Here is an 18,678-nt window from a genome sequence, read left to right as displayed (position 1 = left end):
CTCTTCTTTCTTTTTTCTTTGCCGTGTCTAAGGCGCGCCTGAATACAGTGCAGCCGTCGGAGCCAGCTACATGTTTACAGCTTTCTTCCTTTTGTCCATCCTCTTTACAGAGGAAACAACCCGAATCTATTTTATCTATTACCTTTACACGCTTCTTGATCCTGCAACTTACAAGGCCCACGCGGATGTGCTCTATCTCTAGTAACTTCTCGGCCTCTCTCTCGCCGAGTATCACTATGGCCATTCTAACACCTCTCATATTGCTTCAGTAGGGTCACCCGCCTGCCATTGTCCGGCTTTCTGAGGGCTCCTCCTATTGCTGCTCTCACCTCTTCTTGCGCAGTTTCTGAGTCCATGTCCTTTATTTCTAGGGTGGCCTTCCGTTCTTCCTTTTTGACCTGTCCAAGGCCCAGTGCTGCTTTTTCTACTTCCGAAGTAAACGCTGTCCTGTCAACCCCTTTCTCTAGTTTAAGGAGGACGTCTCCACTTCTTGTTTGCTTGATTCCCAGAACCATCGTTCCAGTGGTGTCCGGGTTTACTTCCTTTCGGATTTTCCCTTGGACTTCCGCATACGTCTTGTTTTGCCCCACTTTAACTAGCATCCCTTCTGAACGCTTGTTTTTGTTGGGCCTGGCTTTCGCTAGTGGCTCTGGTGCATTGTAAGGGACTCTCGGGGTGAAAGTCTCACGTTGCATTGCTGTTTTCTCATGTCGTTGCTTCTTTCTGACTTGCTTTTCCACGTTCTTCTCTTCAGGGCTATTGGTCGGTCTTTCCCTTGACCTTTTGCTTCCGGCACTAGCTAAGACCACGTCTTAAGGAGCCGTCCTCGCGCACCTCTCCTCGCTTTTTCTCGTGTCTCGTGCCACGCTTGATAGTATTCAACCGTATCTTGATAGCTTTAATCTTTGAAATTTCCTTTTTCGTACTTTTCTCTTAGTTCCTCTAACAGAACTTTAAGTTGTTCTGCTTGCTTTGCTATACGTCCTACATCCCTTGGTGTGGACTGACGGTCTCCGATAAGTTCGTCTACTATTTTCTCCAGCTTTTTTATGCACTCCTCTTCTTCATTACGCGCTTTTATGGCTTTTTGCCGAGACTCTCTGTATTCTGCGATTTGTTTCGTTGACGAGTTGCTGCCTATGCTCTTGGCACTGACAATGCTCGCCAAACTCTCCTGACTGCTCGATCTTGGTCCAAGAGATTCTCCTCCTAAGCGAAGCTCTGGCACCTTTAAGAAAGACGTACTTTTTTCTCTATCTTTCCTAGCTTTTCCATCGCCTTCGCAAGGCCTGTTTTAATTGGTCTTTGCACGTTGGTTCTACCCTCGGCGTACTCGATGGTTTTCCTGATTGTATCCTTCAGGACCGTCAAGTGATAGCCTTGCATAGCCAGATTGGGAGTTTGGGTCCCTGATGACGACGGCTCTTGCTTTACCTTCCCTTTGAGTCCCTTTGAGTCCCTTTGAGTCCCTTCTTCCCTTCTCTTTGAGTCGTTTCCACAACCTCGTGAGTTTGCCCCCTCCGCCCCCAATCTCCATGGGGACAGCGTCCACCATTGGGGCTTTCACCCGATCGGATTCGGCGGCGGAACAAGGCTTGCTAGCTTGACCCGCTTGGGGTAGTTTTGTTGATAACTCTTTACCAACAAGAAATCATAAAAATGCTTATAACTCGAGTTGACAGCCCAAAATCGTTTTTCTACAGCAAAAAATCAATTATTTAACATAAAACTTTGCGGCTGTACGTTTTACATAAAAATGTTAAATGTAACAGTTGTAGATATTTGCGAAACACAACTTTTTACCTCGATGAATATTTTTTAACAAAGAAATGTTTTAACTAAGCACAAATTCACAACAACGGTTAATCAAGTAAATAATTAACACAAACGTTGGGTAGTGAGCGCGCAGCGCGAGCGTCGGTGAGCTTGGCGTGCGCGAAGCGATGGAAGGCAGCGCGTTTTGCGCTAGTTTTCTCTCATCTAATCTTAGTAATATTGTCAACTGTATCTTTGCACCTGTTTTTCTCTAATCTAATCTCAATGATATTCTCGATTGCATCCTTGCACAATTTTGCTTTTTCAAAGAACGACGTTTTCGAGGTTCCTGAGCCTGAAAAAAAGGTTTTAAAAAAATGTACATATGTGTCTATGTATGTATATATGTGTATATGTTTTTTTTTTATGTAGCGTAGGCAAAGCAAGCTCTGCCCAAGTGGCCCTCTGACACCGGATCTCCACAGGTACTATCGTTGAACAATACTTCTGTGGGGCCCGTTAACTAGCCTTTTTTGGCTTCTCCTTTGAAGTTTGATATTTCCATACATCCTCCATCCACCAAGCTGATTAAGGGTTCAGGATCAAAATCGTCTTCTTCATTCTGCATCATCCTGCCGTCTGCTTTATTCTGCATCATCCTGTCGTCTACTTCCTGCAGCATCGTCCGGTAGTCTACTTCGAGCAGCATCGACCGGCCATCCTCTGGACAGACTCAATCCAGACACCTACATTCTTCTGCATCGGGTGAGGGAGTCTGGGCTCAACTCAGTTACCTACATTTCTCAGCATCGATATGAGGAGCACTTAGAGTTACTCAACCCTAGCTTCTACGTTCCTCTGCATCGGGCAGGGAAGTGAAAGCTTAACTCTGTGACCTACGTTCCTCTGCATCAGTCCGAGGAGCGTTTCGTACCTACTACCTAATGGCCTTCGTCTAGCAACAGTTTTACTCAGCTGTTTCGCCTTGTCCTTCCCTTCTATTCTCTTCGTCATTTCTAACCTTCTTGAGAATAGTTCTTACGTAGTTGTTTACTGCGTACCAGCCATCCTTCGACAATAGCATAGCTGTCATCATTGACTCAGGGGTCACCCTAGTCTGAAGGTAACACTCAAGTTCTTCTCTTTTCATTTCTTATCGCGAACAGTCACAGAAGACATGCTCCGCATCTATAATGGGCAATTTGGATTGTCCTTTATCTTGAAGCGGTGTAGGTAGGCTTGAAAGCACCCACGTCCGCTCAAAAACTGCGTAAGGTCGTAGTTCACTTCCATGTATCGTCTATTGGTCCAGCCAACAATACGTGGTATAAGGCGGTCTATTGCTTCTTTCCACTGGAGTCCCATCTTCTTTGCCACTCAGCTATGGTTTGTTCTTCCGAAGATTTTTAAACTTCCTTTTGAGTATTGTCACCACGTTGGCTTTCTTCGTATATATTCTTTCGTTCTGTTGCTAGAAGGTCAATAGGCGGCATACTTGAGATAACGCACACTGCGTTTTCTGATACTGTTCGGCAGTCAGAAGCGATCCGCAATGCACTTCTCCTATAAACTGTTGACAGCTTTCGCGCATAGAACTTTACCAAGATAGCGTCCGCCCATATTGGGGCACCGTATAACATAATTGATATAGTTACACTGGCTAGGAGTAACCTTCGATCCTACGTTGGTCAACCCACATTTAGCATCAGTTGCGATAGTGCAGCACCGACTTTTGCTGCCTTATTACTCACTTTCTCGAGATACTGATTAAACGTTAGTCTGGTGTCCATGATGATTCCCAGGTACTTAATGATAGGCTGAGAGTCTATTTCGTGTTCGTCCAGTGTTAGCGTTATTGTCTCTATTTTCATACTACTAGATATAAGGACACCCTTCGTTTTATGGCTAACAAGCTCAAGTCCAGTCTGCTTTAGCCAATCGTGGATTATACTTACTGCCTCGTTAGCCAAAGTAAAAAGGTTAGGCGCATTTGATGTTTTAGCGTATTATCATGCGTGTCAATAACTTTGTTTACAGTGAAATTACAGATTGAAAAACAACTGAAATCAATTTAAAAAAGTCAAGTTTACAATCATATTATCTTATTCATAATACAGTAAACAAAAAATCATTATATTCAATTAAGTTATATATTGATCAATTACAAACAACTCTCAAGATACTTACTCCGTAACTTGCCATGCCCCTTATATTTTTTTAAAGGTGATTTTTCCGAAATAAGGTATATCTTCTAAATGAAATATTAAGTCCCACAAAAAAATTTGAAGATTGCTTATGAGTTAAACTGTGTACCACAAAAATTTTAATTTGTTTGACTACGTAGTTTTTCAGTAACAATTCGAAAGCTGAAAAAATGAGTTTTCTATGTCCAATGTTTAACAGAATATAAAGACTTCTAATTATCTATGACTTTGGGAAAAGGTATATTTTTTATGTATCTCGGCTAAGTTCTTTGCGCGGCTTTCAAAACCCTATGGTTTTTAAGATATCGATGATTTAATTTTTTTTTTTAATTTTCTTGATCCCTTATATATCTCCAAAAGTAAACAGTCAAACTCTTTCCAAAAAAATTTAATGGTTAACTATTTTACAAACTAATTGCTGTTGAAATTTCAAATGATTTTGTTGATTAGTTCCTGAGTTATGAGCCATTCTTAGTTATTCTCTCATTATGAGTTATTCTCCCAGAAGAAGCAAGAAAGGAAAAGTAACCTTATTCCGCCCATGCTTGATTCAGTCCTTTTATACCTATCTTTTTGGCCACCCCACCCTTACAACTGACACCCCTCCCACTACACGTTCCATATCTTACTGCTGAATGTTTTCTGTTGTATATTTTAATCTGATGAATGTGAAGATTTACTCTATTTCAATATTGAATAAGTTTTGTTATATTTGCTGAACTTTTATTTTATCATTTTTTCAATAGTACGTACTAATAAAAAAAGGAAATAAATCATTCAAAAATACTAATACGTTTATCTAACATATTCTAGATTTTATACAATAAAGTTATAAATGAATTTTACTATAAGTTTTAAATAAATAAAAATGCGTGCGCCAAACTGAATTATACCTTACACTCATACAAAAATAGCATGTGCAACTCGTGTGGCGTTGGCACAATATACTATTACATTTAAAACAATGACAAGAAGCGAAATAGGAGGAATATAAGTGCCAAAGACTTCAAGCAGCATTTTAGGGCCTCGATTGTTATGATGTAAGAATGTCACATTCCACTTTTGAACCGGTTTCTTTCATTAGAATTTATGTTATTACATAAAAACTAGTAAATATTGCGAAAAATCAAGGTTTTGATCAAATATGATACATGTTACACTTGTAAATTTGGTAAGACTGCAGACGTTTTGATTTTAATGTTTAGAAAATGTTTGGTAATAGAAATACTTAATTTCTGTTTTTTGCTTATTATCCCACCTTTTTGTTTATAAAACATTTTCTACTTATTAAAAGTAAAGTCTCTACATTCATACCCAAAATACAAGTGTACAAAGTATTCTCTTAAAATTTTAGCCTAAAAAATCACTTATTCATTTGAAATCTTACGGACAGTAAACAAATTCCCAAAACATTGTACCGAGCCCTAAAATGGGTAATACGCCCCATAGCTTTTGGTGTCTAGAATGAGTTTTTACACTTAGACAATGAAAGCTACGGAGTGCACTACCTCGATAGCATCATTGTCGACCGTATGTACCTGGACAGTAAAAATAACTGATTTGAACATTTTTACATCAAGAAGTACGCTACGCACTGCCTGACTTTGTTATCGGTCACCCTAGACCGCATATATTTCGACAGCCTCGTCATCGAAGAACCTTGGCATCTAGACACCGAGCGTGACCGGCTACCGCGAAACGATATTTGCATGCATGCACGGAAAGTCACGAAATCCACTTTCTGGGCCCCGTCATCGGTGACCCCGAACACTCAGAAAGTTTGCGCAGCGACAGTGCAGCAGCTATTCAAAACATAACCTTAAATTCAAACAGACAATATAAATATATTTACTCTCTGCAGCTTATAGAAATCTGTAACAAAGCGATACCCAACTGTATTACACATAATAGCTTGTGCGGCCAACTTCACGGTCCTACTACTTTTGAGCTAGAAAGCCAACTTCAGGATCCTACCACACTGGAGAAAAAAGTAGAGATACTGTTTTGTACATTCGTGATATATCAACTCGCCTATTATGAAAAGAAACGGCTTTTTTACAAATATTTTTGTTAGAAATAATAGTTTAGCTGAGAAAACATACTGATAAGCCAAAAAACTCACGAACAGTAACGATAAGCATTTTTTTTGTATCCTCAAAAATCCAAATACCAATATAAAAGTAAATTGTGTCACAGGCGCCGCGGCTTTGTCTGCTTCTTAAACTCGCCTTAGTGACGCTACCGCGCCAATTGATCACAATTATAAATTTCAGATTTTAAGTTAGTTTGACACAGTGACAAAAAATACAGTTTTATTATGAGCCATAATAAAATAACCTTATTTACGGAGACGACGGCCCCACCTGGTAGGTAAGAGAGCAGCAACGGATAACTTGCCGATATCGGCAAGTTACCGACCATGTGGAGCTAGCGTTAACTATGTAATAATCTACCGGAGCGCATATCGATGGCGTGCGTGTATAAAGCATTGAAGATTAGATTAGATTAGATTAATTGCTCTTTATTTTTGTACATTTTGTTGTACATATAACAAATATAGTGTATTATGATAAATGAATAAATAAAATTTGTGTAAGGGTATATAGTATAAGGTGTGTGTGATGTTGAGAGATGACATGAGATGAAAGAGAATGTATGTATGTTTGTGCGATGTTTATGTGTTTTCCAAATTAAAGAAATAATTTTTAGCTGCTTGTTTGAAGTGTGATATGGATAGTGTGTCGCGAAGTTGAGATGGAAGGCTGTTCCAGAGGTAGGAGGCGCTGATGAAAAATGAATTCCTCAGCGTCTCCGTCTTGAAGGACGGGATGTCCAGTGGAGTCACCTCGCCCCTGACAGGCCTGAGTGCGACGTGGAAGTCAAAATAGGCTAGTAGATAAGCTGGTATTGAGGTGTTGAAAATTTTTCTAAGAAAACAGGCCATGAAGTACTTCCTACGTCCGGCGGTGGTGAGCCATTGCAGCTCACGCCTGTAAGGGGAGATGTGCTCGTCCCTCTTTACACCATAGATGTATTGGATTCCCGTATTGACAAGCCTCTGCAGTTTTAAGTCAAGCTCTTGAGTCAGGTCGCAGTAAACAAGTGAGCAGTAGTCGATGAGGGGAAATAGGAGTGCTTACACCAAATGTTGGCGCAACCTGAGGCTAGTGCTCTTCCGAAAGAAATATAGCCGATACATTAAAGAGTGAGCACGTTTATAAGTTTGTGTAACGTGCTCTTTCCACGTAAGTTTTGAGTCAAGCACCAGCCCCAGGTTGCGCACAGATGATTCAAAGTTGACCTGGGCCCCCCCTATATTTATATAGGTGTTAGCAGTAGAAGGTAGAACATTGATATAGTAGGGTGAGCCCAGGACGATCGCCTTAGTCTTACTAACATTCAGCTTAAGTCTGTTTAGTGCTGCCCAGCCCATTATCCTCTCGGCGTTAGCACTCATCTTGTCAGAACAGGAATCGAGCTCCTCAAGGGGGCATTGACAGTAGATTTGCAGATCATCCGCGTAGACTAGATGGGATACATCTCAGTCAAGGCAGAGGCCAATATCATTGATGTATAACGCGAACAATAAGGGGCCCAAGACTGACCCCTGTGGGACACCGGTGTTTAGTGGTAGGAATGTAGAGAGTTCGTTGTTGTCACCAATGACGGCCTGTTCTCTACCAGAAAGGTAAGATGCAAGCCAGCGGATAACCTGCTTGGAGAAGCTGAAGGAGGGTAGCTTTCTGAGTAGCCTGACGTGACACACTGTATCAAACGCCTTGCTAAAATCAAAAAGAAGAGAGAGGTAGCCTCGGACATATAAAGAGCTTCGCTGCGCTGAGTCATTCGGGGACAGGGCTATTTATTCTTGCCTTGGCTGAGCCGGTAACACAGAATTGTAGATGTGAGATTGTGGTTCCTTTCAAAGCATCTCTTAATTGCGTAGATCATTGATCATCACCCATAGAGTCGGATGATCCTTGGTGATTCATTACATTCGTCGGGTGTGCTTACATCTTTCTTAACAACTACTCGAGTCTAGAACTTATACACGGTTCGCGACTAACACTAAGCGGACCGTTTTATTACATTTTTATGAAAAAAACGTGAAATGCTTATTTTTGTATACAGGTAAGAAAAGCCGTACCAAGCACAATAGAACTTAGTTCCGAAGGATTTGGCAAGTATTATTTATAGTATGCTTTCAACTATAATTATTGACTTAAATGTTGATATTCTCTAAAAATGGTTTTCACCAATTTCAGATTACTGTCCGTAGGATTCTAAGTGAACAAGTGGTCTTTTAGGCTGACATTTTAGAAAGATACTTTGTACATCTGTATTTTTATTATGAATCGAGGGATTTAAATTTGAATGAGTAAAACATGATTTATCAACGAAAATGTGGTATTATAAGCAAAAATCTGAAAAAATTCATATTAGGGAGGATACTTTGTACATATTTTTTTATATACAAAAAATTTTACCTGTAATTTGGCAAAAAGGATGTCTATCATTTTAAAAATGATTAGTTAAGCAAACAAAAATTAATTTTTATAAAGAAAAAACCATTACCAGCTGATAAAAATACTCCTCCACTTGGTAGAAAAATGACGCTTTCAATAGGTGCATCATGATTAACACTCAATACTTTTTTATTAGTTCTTGTATCATACATATTGACAATTTTATCATAACCTCCTGATATATAAATATCAGAGGATATAGGACTAACACTACCCGCTCGTACATAATCATTATGTTCTTTAAAACAAACCACTTTTTTTTCGCTGGGTATATCCAAAAGTGATGTTGTTTTATCATCTGAAAACGAAATTATGTGTGTCCCATCAATAGTAAAAAACGTCCTGTGGACCGGTGCACTATGAACATTGAATATTCTTAAAGGGCTTTTTGTAGCCACGTCAAATAATTTGACATTATGCTCCTTTCCGCCCGCACAAATTAATCTTCCATCTTTACGAAATGTACCACCATAAGCATGCTCCTTAAATTTATTCAGATTTTTAGTTACTAACTTAGTTATAGGGTTATAGATTTGAATTCGACAAGAGCATGTTACAGCAAAATGATATGGTTCTATGGGAGAAAAATCAATATAGTCGATCGGTCCGAATTCTTTTACCACAACTGATGCCTGAAACATAAAATTCGATATTTTAATAAAATTGATGAGAAACAAAAAATAAATAAATAAAGTAACTTGATAAATAAATAACTACATGAATAAATATACATAAATATCTCTGTCAGCAAAAATAAGAACCGCACACATACACGCGCGCACGCGGGGGGATGCCGATACCTCGTATATGGCGCGTCCCCCGGGTGGCGGATAGGGGAATGCTCATCGGCGCGTCGAGGTCTTCTCAACCGACCGAAGGGTAGAGCAGAAATAAAATATGCTCCGCGGACCAAACAGGCTAGGGTAGGAAACCCCAAAGATAAATCAAACATGGATAGTGAGTTAATAACACTACTACCCCAAGCGGATCAAGCCACAGTACCCAGTCCCGCCGTGGAGTTTGGGGGGGGGGGGGCAAACTCACTTAGAAACCGCAGAGGTTTATCACCTGACCCCTGCTGCATGTAGAGACGCAGGTGATATGGAAATGGAGGTTGATGCAGACAGGGATAAGAGAGCTGTATGCATAACGCAAAGGAATGCGCACTTGGATCGCCTTGGCAGCAGAATCGATGAACTGATTATGTCAGGGACAGGGACAATGTTCACAAGCAAATTAAAGATCTTGCCCGAATCATAAGAGTGAGCTATAAGAATCTCTGCATGACAAAAGATAACTTACAGCAATGCCAACGCCCAGGAACTCAGGGGAGGGAAACCCAGACAACCCCGAGTCTCAGATCTCGGAAGGCGGGTACAACAAAGGAAGTCCTAACTACTCCACAGGATAGAATGGAGGAAATAAAGGAGCGGAAAATCAACCTAAAAAGGCAGCGTGGCAGGAAGTCATCACAAGAAAGTCAAAGAAAAAGGAGAAAAAGGCAAGCAAAGAGGAGAAAAGTGTAAATTAAACAAAAAACATGAATATTTTCTTAAAAAATTTTATTTTTTATTCGATTACAACGTAACATGGCTCGTTTTGTAAATAAAAAAAGACAAAAAAAGACATCACTTGTATAATTAAATATTCTAAAATATAAAATCAGGTAATTAGTTTTACGAATAAATCCAAGAAAGACAAAGTATATAACGTGTTTATTTGCTAGTACTATATTATAACGCATGCAACAATAGTAAGAGTCTTGATTAAAAATCAAAAATCACAGAGGTTGCAAACATCAAAATAAAGAAAGTCACTGTAGGATAAAATTGTTTCTTGATGTCCATCATTGACTAAAAATTCAAAGCTTAGTGATAAATTATTTAAATACATGTTTGCTTATAGAAATAAATTGCGTCACTTGGATCATCGCCAAAAAAATCATAAAACTTGATTTTGCTGTTACAAATATTCCTACCGAAGTTGAGGAATCGTAAATATATTATATCGCATACAAAAATTAACTTAATTATCTACTGACTTTGAAAAATTATGATCGAGTGTATGATTTATGTTATAATTTTTTTTCATACTAAGTATCTGGACGATTGGTCGGTAGATAAGATCAGCAGTTCATTCTATCGGCCTGGTTGATGCATCAGAGTGCGAATGACTCCGTTAGCGCAGCGGATCTCCTTATATGCCTGGGGCTATCCCTCTCTCCAATGCTTCATACACGCACGCCATCTACTTGCGCTCAGGTAGATTATGACATAGTCGACGCCTAGCCCCACATGGTCGGTAACTTACCGATATCGGCAAGTTATCCGTTGCTGCTCTCTTACCTACCAGGTGGGACCGCCGTCTTTACCCTGGTAGAAACGTTTGCGAGACATTCGCTAACGGCGGGCCAATTTCATGAAGTTGCGACGCTGTGCCTCCTAACACAGGTGCGCAACACCTAGAGCCTTGCATGCACTAGGATTTTTCTAAACGTAGGATTTGACCGCGATCATCACGTTTGGGAGAACGCTAGGGAGAGGGGAAAATGATCACACACAATGGTTAAGTTTTATTGCACATGTATTTCGCCCAGCCCTTCCCTACAATACGGTGGCTGTAGTGCCTCCCGCGCACAGTTTAGCCACGCAGGGCTTACACTGGGACGCTTAAACACGAGCCACGCTCGTGCAGCAGACGGCGGGCCACAGGCCCAGGTCCAGTCCGCTGACGGCTGACTCTCTCTCTCTCTCTCTCTCTCGCGCGCGCGCGCGGGCTATGCCTCCCGCTTGTGGCAAGCCCGACCTGCTGCAGCCGCGCAGCTATAGGGTCTTGCGCTGTCTCTATCTCACGCACACGCGTCTCCTCGCACTGTTCTCTCTCTCTCTCTCTCTCTCTCTCTCTCTCTCTCTCTCTCGCGCGCGCGCGCGGGCTATGCCTCCCGCTTGTGGCAAGCCCGACCTGCTGCAGCCGCGCAGCTATAGGGTCTTGCGCTGTCTCTATCTCACGCACACGCGTCTCCTCGCACTGTTCTCTCTCTCTCTCTCTCTCTCTCTCTCTCTCTCTCTCGCGTGCGCTGGCCAGACGCCTCGCGCAGAAGACGTCTTGGTGTGCGCCCGCACTGTACACCAACACCCTGGTCTCTCGAGTTCTCTCTCTCTCTCTCTAGTGTGCCCGCACCACACTCGTCTCACTCTCGGATCTCTCTCTCTCTCTCTCTCTCTCTCTCTATCTCTTTCTCTCTCTCTCTCTCTCTCTAATACTTTCTTACTCGCTCTCTCCCTGGTGGACGTCCGTCGGTGCTCCCGCCGGCGCCTCCCTGACTCTCGTGGACCTGGTGACGGCTAGCTTCCTCGGCTCTCCCACGCCAAGGCTGCAGGTTGCTCTGGTCCTCCGGACAATGATGGCGGACTGGCTAGCTTCCTTCCTCTCGTGCGGATGGTTGCTGGCTCGTCCGGGTGTCGGCACTTGCTCGTGCCAACGCGCTGCACCTATGACTCTCTCACACTCTCGCACACTCGCACAACCTCGGGAGACTCTCCCGATTCTCCTCGCAACAGAGGAGGCCACGTATCTCTCTCGCACGTCGACGTACTCCGTCGACAGTCGTGAGAGAACTCTCCGATTTCTCGCTCGTTCTCGCGCTCACTCTCCACTCGCGCTCGTCGGGCCCGCGCATCTTCCTCGCGCCTGATTGGCTGACAGTCCGCGCGGATAGCGAGTCGCACATCGGCGCCCACTGATTGGCTCGCGACATGCGGAGGACCAATCAGCGCGCGCGCCGTCGAGGCTCACTCTCGCGCCAACGATGCTCACTCTCGCGCTAACGTGGACGGTTAGCCGGCCCGTTCCTCGAACTCGAGGTCAGGCTGGCACTGACAACAACAATCCAACTCGCTTGTTTCTTCCGCGCACTCAGAGCTTGGCCGCATCGAACGAGATTCCTCGTATCGACGCGGCTGCGACGTTTGCAACGTCGCAAAGTCTGGCCAACAGTTCCAGCAGCCATTTGCCAAAAGACACGTTTATTTCGTCACGCTTTTACACTATCCATTGGGCAACAGATGTCCAATTTTAAACTCGTAAAAAAAGATAAATCATCAATGCCTGCTCAAATAATTTATTGATATTATTAATAAACAAGCATTAGATCGAACTTAAGTGAGTATACATTTTCATTAAATTTTGGGGTTATGTGAAAAGGTGTACGCACGAGCCGCCACAAGTGACTATAGTGCGCATGCGCGGCATCAGCTGCAGAGCGCGTGTTTGCTAATACACACGTAGCAGGCTTCTAATAGTTAAATTTGGTTGGGCAGCGGTTGGCTAACGCCGTGGGCCAACCGTTGGTGAATGTGCCATTATGGTTGGTTTATTTTCTACCAGGGTTATAAGGCGGTTATGCGTGCTATTGGAATTTGTGGGATGCCAGGTGTAATAAAGACACAAAGGATTTTAAATTACTGAGTCCAATTTTATTCTGTGCTCTCTCCTGTGCTGTCCGACTTAAACTGAACGGGTCGGTCGTATACCTCGTACTCGAGAGGCCCTACTCCCAATAGCTATAATCGCTATTTTGTTTACGAAAATGAGTGTGTGCGTGTATGAGCGTGACTGTGAGATTTTTCTGCAAAGTATGAGCTAATAAGATCGGACTCTATATGTAACTTTAGGAGTTATTACAAATAGTATTAATTTTTCCATAAACATTAATACGTTTGACTGGCACGCCGGAGACCCGTATTTGATCCTACCTTAGGTTACTTTTTTTTATTTTCAAATAATATTTTAGTTCCACAGTGTGCTATACTATGTCATAGTGTGCCATATTAAGGCGCAAAAAATTATTCGATTAATCATTTGATAAATCACGTAATTAAACAACTGAAAGATTTTTATTTTGTGTTTGTATAGATAATTTAAACTATAAAGTTTAAATTTTATTTGCCAAATCAATACGATTGTGATCATTATAAAATTAATTGAATACTGTTGAAATCAAAATAATCAAGCCAAAATATTGGGATTGGAAAAAGGAATTTCGTTTTTTTTTTCATATTTTTTAAGGTAAATTTTTTAATATAAATTCTAAATTAAAAACACTAATCAATGATATATGTGCTGTTCTGATCGATAACCTTTTGCCACTGTGGTGGACACACAGCACCCATTCGCACACACACACGCAAACGCACACACATAAACACTTCACACGCACGTGCACGCGAAGACTCCAGCGTTCGTGCCTCGAACGACGCGGCCCGGATTAGAGCTCGGTTTTTTCGGCTCGGCCGAGCGCATTAGGACAGATAAGTCCTCCGCATCGAGGAAGCAGTAAAACGCTCGGGCCCATGCCCGAATTTTTTATTGCGGTCATCCGCACATCGATGCGGGCGGCTAAAGTTTGACGGCGCGGGGAATCCCCGGCGTCATAAAACAGTAAACAGCCGGCCGCTTGGGTCAGCCGCCCCCGACACCTACGCGCTATCTGGACCGCGCACGCTCCGTCCCTGACAATCCGATCGGTTGATCGGTACAGGAGGCGGAACGATCGAGACCGTCGACGGCCGACGCTAGAGCCGACTAAGATCAGTTCAACTGAAGACACGACACGAGTCGCATCACCTCCAGACTTTGTCACGCGACTAACAGCAACGAATAAACGCCGCGCACTCTCAAACATCAAGGTTTGCGTTATTCAAGATTTCTTCACCCACACATTTTCCTTTGCTCTCCTGCGCCTACCTTACTCCCAAAGTGGTGACCCGGACGGCATCCGACAGTGCGACGTAAGTAAACGCACATTCACCGGACGATTCAATTGGCGAGCATCGGCGCGATGAGTGATACGAGTTTAGTGAATATACGCAAAAATGACGGGATCGACGACGCAGAACGCAGCGAGCATCGAAGCCCAGCAGCAGTCAGTCGCCAATTTCTTGCTGGGAGTCAGTCACATTGCCTTCCGCGCACCTCCACATGTGCCGAACGAGTCCGAGATGTGGTTCAGCCAGCTGGAGCACAGCTTCACCGGTGCGGGGATTTCAGGCGAAGCCAGCAAATTTAGTTACCTCTGCAGTAGCTTGGATTTGCGATACTCAGTGGTGATCAAGGACCTGATCATCACTCCGCCGTCTGCGACGCCGTACACGACGCCGAAGGAGGAACTTCTCGGGCGACTCAAGGTGTCGCAGGATGCCAAGACGCGGAGACCGCTGGAAGATCAGGTACTCGGCGACCGTAAGCCATCTGAATTTTTACGACTTTTACGCGGACTTGGCGGAACTGGCGTTTCAGAATCCCTTCTCCGAATGCTGTGGCTCGGTCGCTTGCCTACGAGCGTGCAGTTGATCCTGGCCACGCAGCAGAATACGCCGCTTGATAAAACCGCCCAACTCGCTAACAGCATCATGGATATCACGATTCGCAGCGCGCCGACAATACAGCTGCCGCAGTGCTTGCTGCTCGGGGCGCTGACGACACAAATCGCCCAGCTCACGACATCGTTTCGGCAGGAAATCGCCGAGATACGTCGAGAAGCCCGGGAAGATCGCGAGCGCTCGTCATGGCGGCCGACGCGTAGCCGCTCACAATCGCGCGGCAATCGGGAGTACGACCAATGTTGGTACCATTGGAAGTTCGGAACAGAAGCAACCAAATGCAAGGTGCCCTGCAAGTTCGCGGAAAACGAGACGGGTCGTCGCTAATGGTGGCGAGCGACCCCAGCCCAAACTCGCGCCGCCTTTTCGTAACGGACCGGGACAGCCGGGTAAAATACTTCTAAAATACTTGATTGATACGGGCGTTGACCTCTGCGTCTATCCTTGTGCTTCGATTCGCGGGTAGCTTAAAAAAACCACGTACGAGCTCTCGGCCGCTAATGAGACGGCCATTGCTACTTACAGCACGCTGACGCAGTCACTCAACCTGGGACTCCAACGCGCATTCTTGTAGCGTTTTGTGATCGCGGACGTGCCCAACGCTATCATCGGGACAGACTTCCTGTCGCACTACGGGCTACTCATCGACCTCCAAGGCAGCCAGCTGATCGACTGACAAGGAAAGGTACCCAACCCGAACTCACCGATTTTGATGATTTTCATATATGTTGTAGAACATAAAAAAATAAGAGACACATATTTTTTTTTATCGGCTAATTTTCACTTTTAAGGGGTAAAAACCCCTAAAGTTAACCCCCAAAAAGCGTTTTTTTTAAATATCTCGGCTTAAAATTAATATTTTTCAATGAAACAAATTGGAGGTTATTTCTTACAAAAAGAGCAAGTATTTCATGGTGATTTGAAGAGTAAGGGTAGCATCCCCTATTTTTTAGGGGTTGAAAACATATATTTTTTGGCATAATTTTATAATAAAAATGTTTAAACCGACTAAAACAATTGGAAAAAATTTTAAACATCCTTAATAACAAAATTTAGTTGACGTCTTTCGGTGTTTTCATAAATATTACCCCTAAGGGGGTAAACCACCCCTAACACAAAATAACTGTAAATATGTAATTCAATACATAATATTTCGTAGAAAGTTTGTATATAGAGGTTTTCGAGGTCGCTGATTACAAATCTGTTATCAGATTTTGAAAATTCAAAATGGCGGATCCAATATGGTGGACGGAAATATCGAAAAAAAATTTTAACTTTCAAAAAAACTTGTTTACAAATGTGTGATCTTTGTAGCCTGTACATGTGAACTAAAGAGCCTTAAACCCTAAACCCCTAAAGAACAAATAGGCTAAATGGTTGTGCATTTTAACCAAACGACTCCAAACCCCTAACCTCCAGACAAGCCGAAGGCCTATGCTTTACCGTAGACACGAGTATAGACATATTACCGATATTTTATTCTATCATTTTGTATGTAACAAATAACGTCTCGTTTTATGTTTCAATCAAAGATTATTTATTTTTCTGCTTTTATAAATTAGCATAATTTCAAAAGTAATTTCATAAATTATAAAGTATTTCATAAATTGCATAATTATATAATTTTATAAATTCAAAAAGTCCACACTTTTTTGCAAATGAAAAAACATAGGTTAATAAAATTAGTTTATCAAACTCTTTTGCGTTTTGTAATAAAATTTAATGTTGTCAAACTTGGGAGTTTTTCATTGTTACAATTATTTCGTAAGCCAAACGTTTTTTAGATGAATTCTCGAAGTAATGATTATTGTATCTATAGTAAAATATTTACAGTCTGGAATTCCATAATAATACTATTTGATACGATTTAATGAATTTGAGCTAGAAATGCATTCTGGAAGAACATTAGCAGTAGAAGGAGAAAAGCAAGTGCAATGTCTGGTACAGTCAATTTCAGCAACAACGCATAGTTATACTATACAGCCACTAATATCAGCTACTAGACAACTGTTGTCACCGCTATTTCTTGTTTTAAAGGAACCAAGTGGCAAGTTTGGCCCTATTGTAGAACAAAACATATTTAGACCAGAAAACGTGTACGTGGAAGCATCCAAATCTGAAAAATTAACAACAAGTAAGGGAACTAATAACAATTTTTACATTGTAATATCGTTGATCAGTTAATTAGTAAGTCGTTTAATTGCAGATCACTTCAAAATCTGGTTGGAAAAAATATTTTATCCCTATGTAGGCCATCACTCAATACTATTACTTGATTATTGGAGTGGTCATTGTGACAAAGTTATAGAAGAAACAATGCCACAAAATAAAATTATTAACACAAAAAAATTCCAACTGGAACCACAGGAAAAATACAACCACTTGATGTCTATGGATGCCGTATTTGGAAAAACTTTGTCCGAACATTTTCTGATAATGTAATGTTAATGGATCATGATATGAATTTACATGTGAGAAATAATATAATTAAACTTCAATCATTGGTTCACAACCAACTGTCTTCACCGAGATATATAGATTTGTTTAAATATTCCTGGTATAAAAGCGGTTACGTCAATGAAAAACCAGATAAATTTGATAATCCTATAGATTTCAGTTTTGGAAAGTCTTGTGCAACACATTGTGAAATAGAAGGGTGCACAAACATTGCAATTGTACGATGTGGTTGGTGCAAAAAAGCATTGTGCTTTAAACACTTTTATGAGGACTACCATTATTGTAAAAACATCGTAAAATAATATATTTTATGCTCAATACAAAAAATGCACTATGGCAAAAGATAAAAGATTGTAGATTATTATTATACTCTAATATTATAAACAAAAATACATTATAAGTTGAATTTACAATAAAGGAATTTCAATAACATTCTGATAACAATTTCTACGGAAATTATAAAACTGCTTCACACACAGAATTTTCTTGTTTACAAATTTAGGAATTTGAGGTGGTTTGCTTAAAAAGCACAACCATTTAGCCTATTTGTTCTTTAGGGGTTTAGGGTTTAAGGCTCTTTAGTTCACATGTACAGGCTACAAAGATAACACATTTATAACAAGTTTTTATGAAAGTTAAAATTTTTATTCGACATTTTCGTCCACCACATTGGTTCCGCCATTTTGAATTTTCAAAATCTGATATCAGATTTGCAAAGAGCGATCTCGAAAACCCTTATATACAAACCTTCTACAAAATATTATGGATTGAAGTATACTTATAGTTATTTTGTGTTAGGGGTGGTTTACCCCCTAAAGGGTAGTATCTATGAAAAAATCGAAAAACTTAATTTGTTTATTATAGATGTTTACAAATTTTTTCCAATTTTTTTAGTCGTTTAAAACTTTTTTATTATATAAAATTTTTTTTCGATATTTCCGTCCTATTGGTTCCGCCATTTTGAATTTTCAAAATCTGATACAGATTTGTAATCAGCGACCTCGAAAACCTCTATATACAAACTTTCTACGAAATATTATGTATTGAATTACATATTTACAGTTATTTTGTGTTAGGGGTGGTTTACCCCCTTAGGGGTAATATTTATGAAAACACCGAAAGACGTCAACTAAATTTTGTTATTAAGGATGTTTAAACATTTTTTCCAATTTTTTTAGTCGGTTTAAACATTTTTATTATAAAATTATGCCAAAAAATATATGTTTTCAACCCCTAAAAAATAGGGGATGCTACTCTTACTCTTCAAATCACCATGAAATACTTGCTCTTTTTGTAAGAAATAACCTCCAATTTGTTTCATTGAAAAATATTAATTTTAAGCCGAGATATTTAAAA

The 18,678-nt window shown here is 41.1% G+C and overlaps 1 protein-coding gene across 1 annotated transcript in view; it reads right to left on the bottom strand.

The window, feature by feature from the left end:
- LOC100123359 (U3 small nucleolar RNA-associated protein 15 homolog) overlaps positions 1 to 18,678 on the bottom strand; it is a 68,338-nt gene that overhangs the window by 23,920 nt on the left and 25,740 nt on the right. Inside the window, exon 2 of the mRNA XM_001606938.5 lies at positions 8,535 to 9,117. Within this exon, the coding sequence (XP_001606988.3) occupies positions 8,535 to 9,117 (583 nt within the window). The remainder of the gene's footprint in view (positions 1 to 8,534; positions 9,118 to 18,678) is intronic.

This window comes from Nasonia vitripennis (assembly GCF_009193385.2).
Source record: "Nasonia vitripennis strain AsymCx chromosome 2 unlocalized genomic scaffold, Nvit_psr_1.1 chr2_random0005, whole genome shotgun sequence".
Classification (NCBI taxonomy): domain Eukaryota; kingdom Metazoa; phylum Arthropoda; class Insecta; order Hymenoptera; family Pteromalidae; genus Nasonia; species Nasonia vitripennis.
The sequence above is the reverse complement of the archived record's forward strand: the minus strand, read 5'-3'. Positions and strand labels throughout refer to the sequence as shown.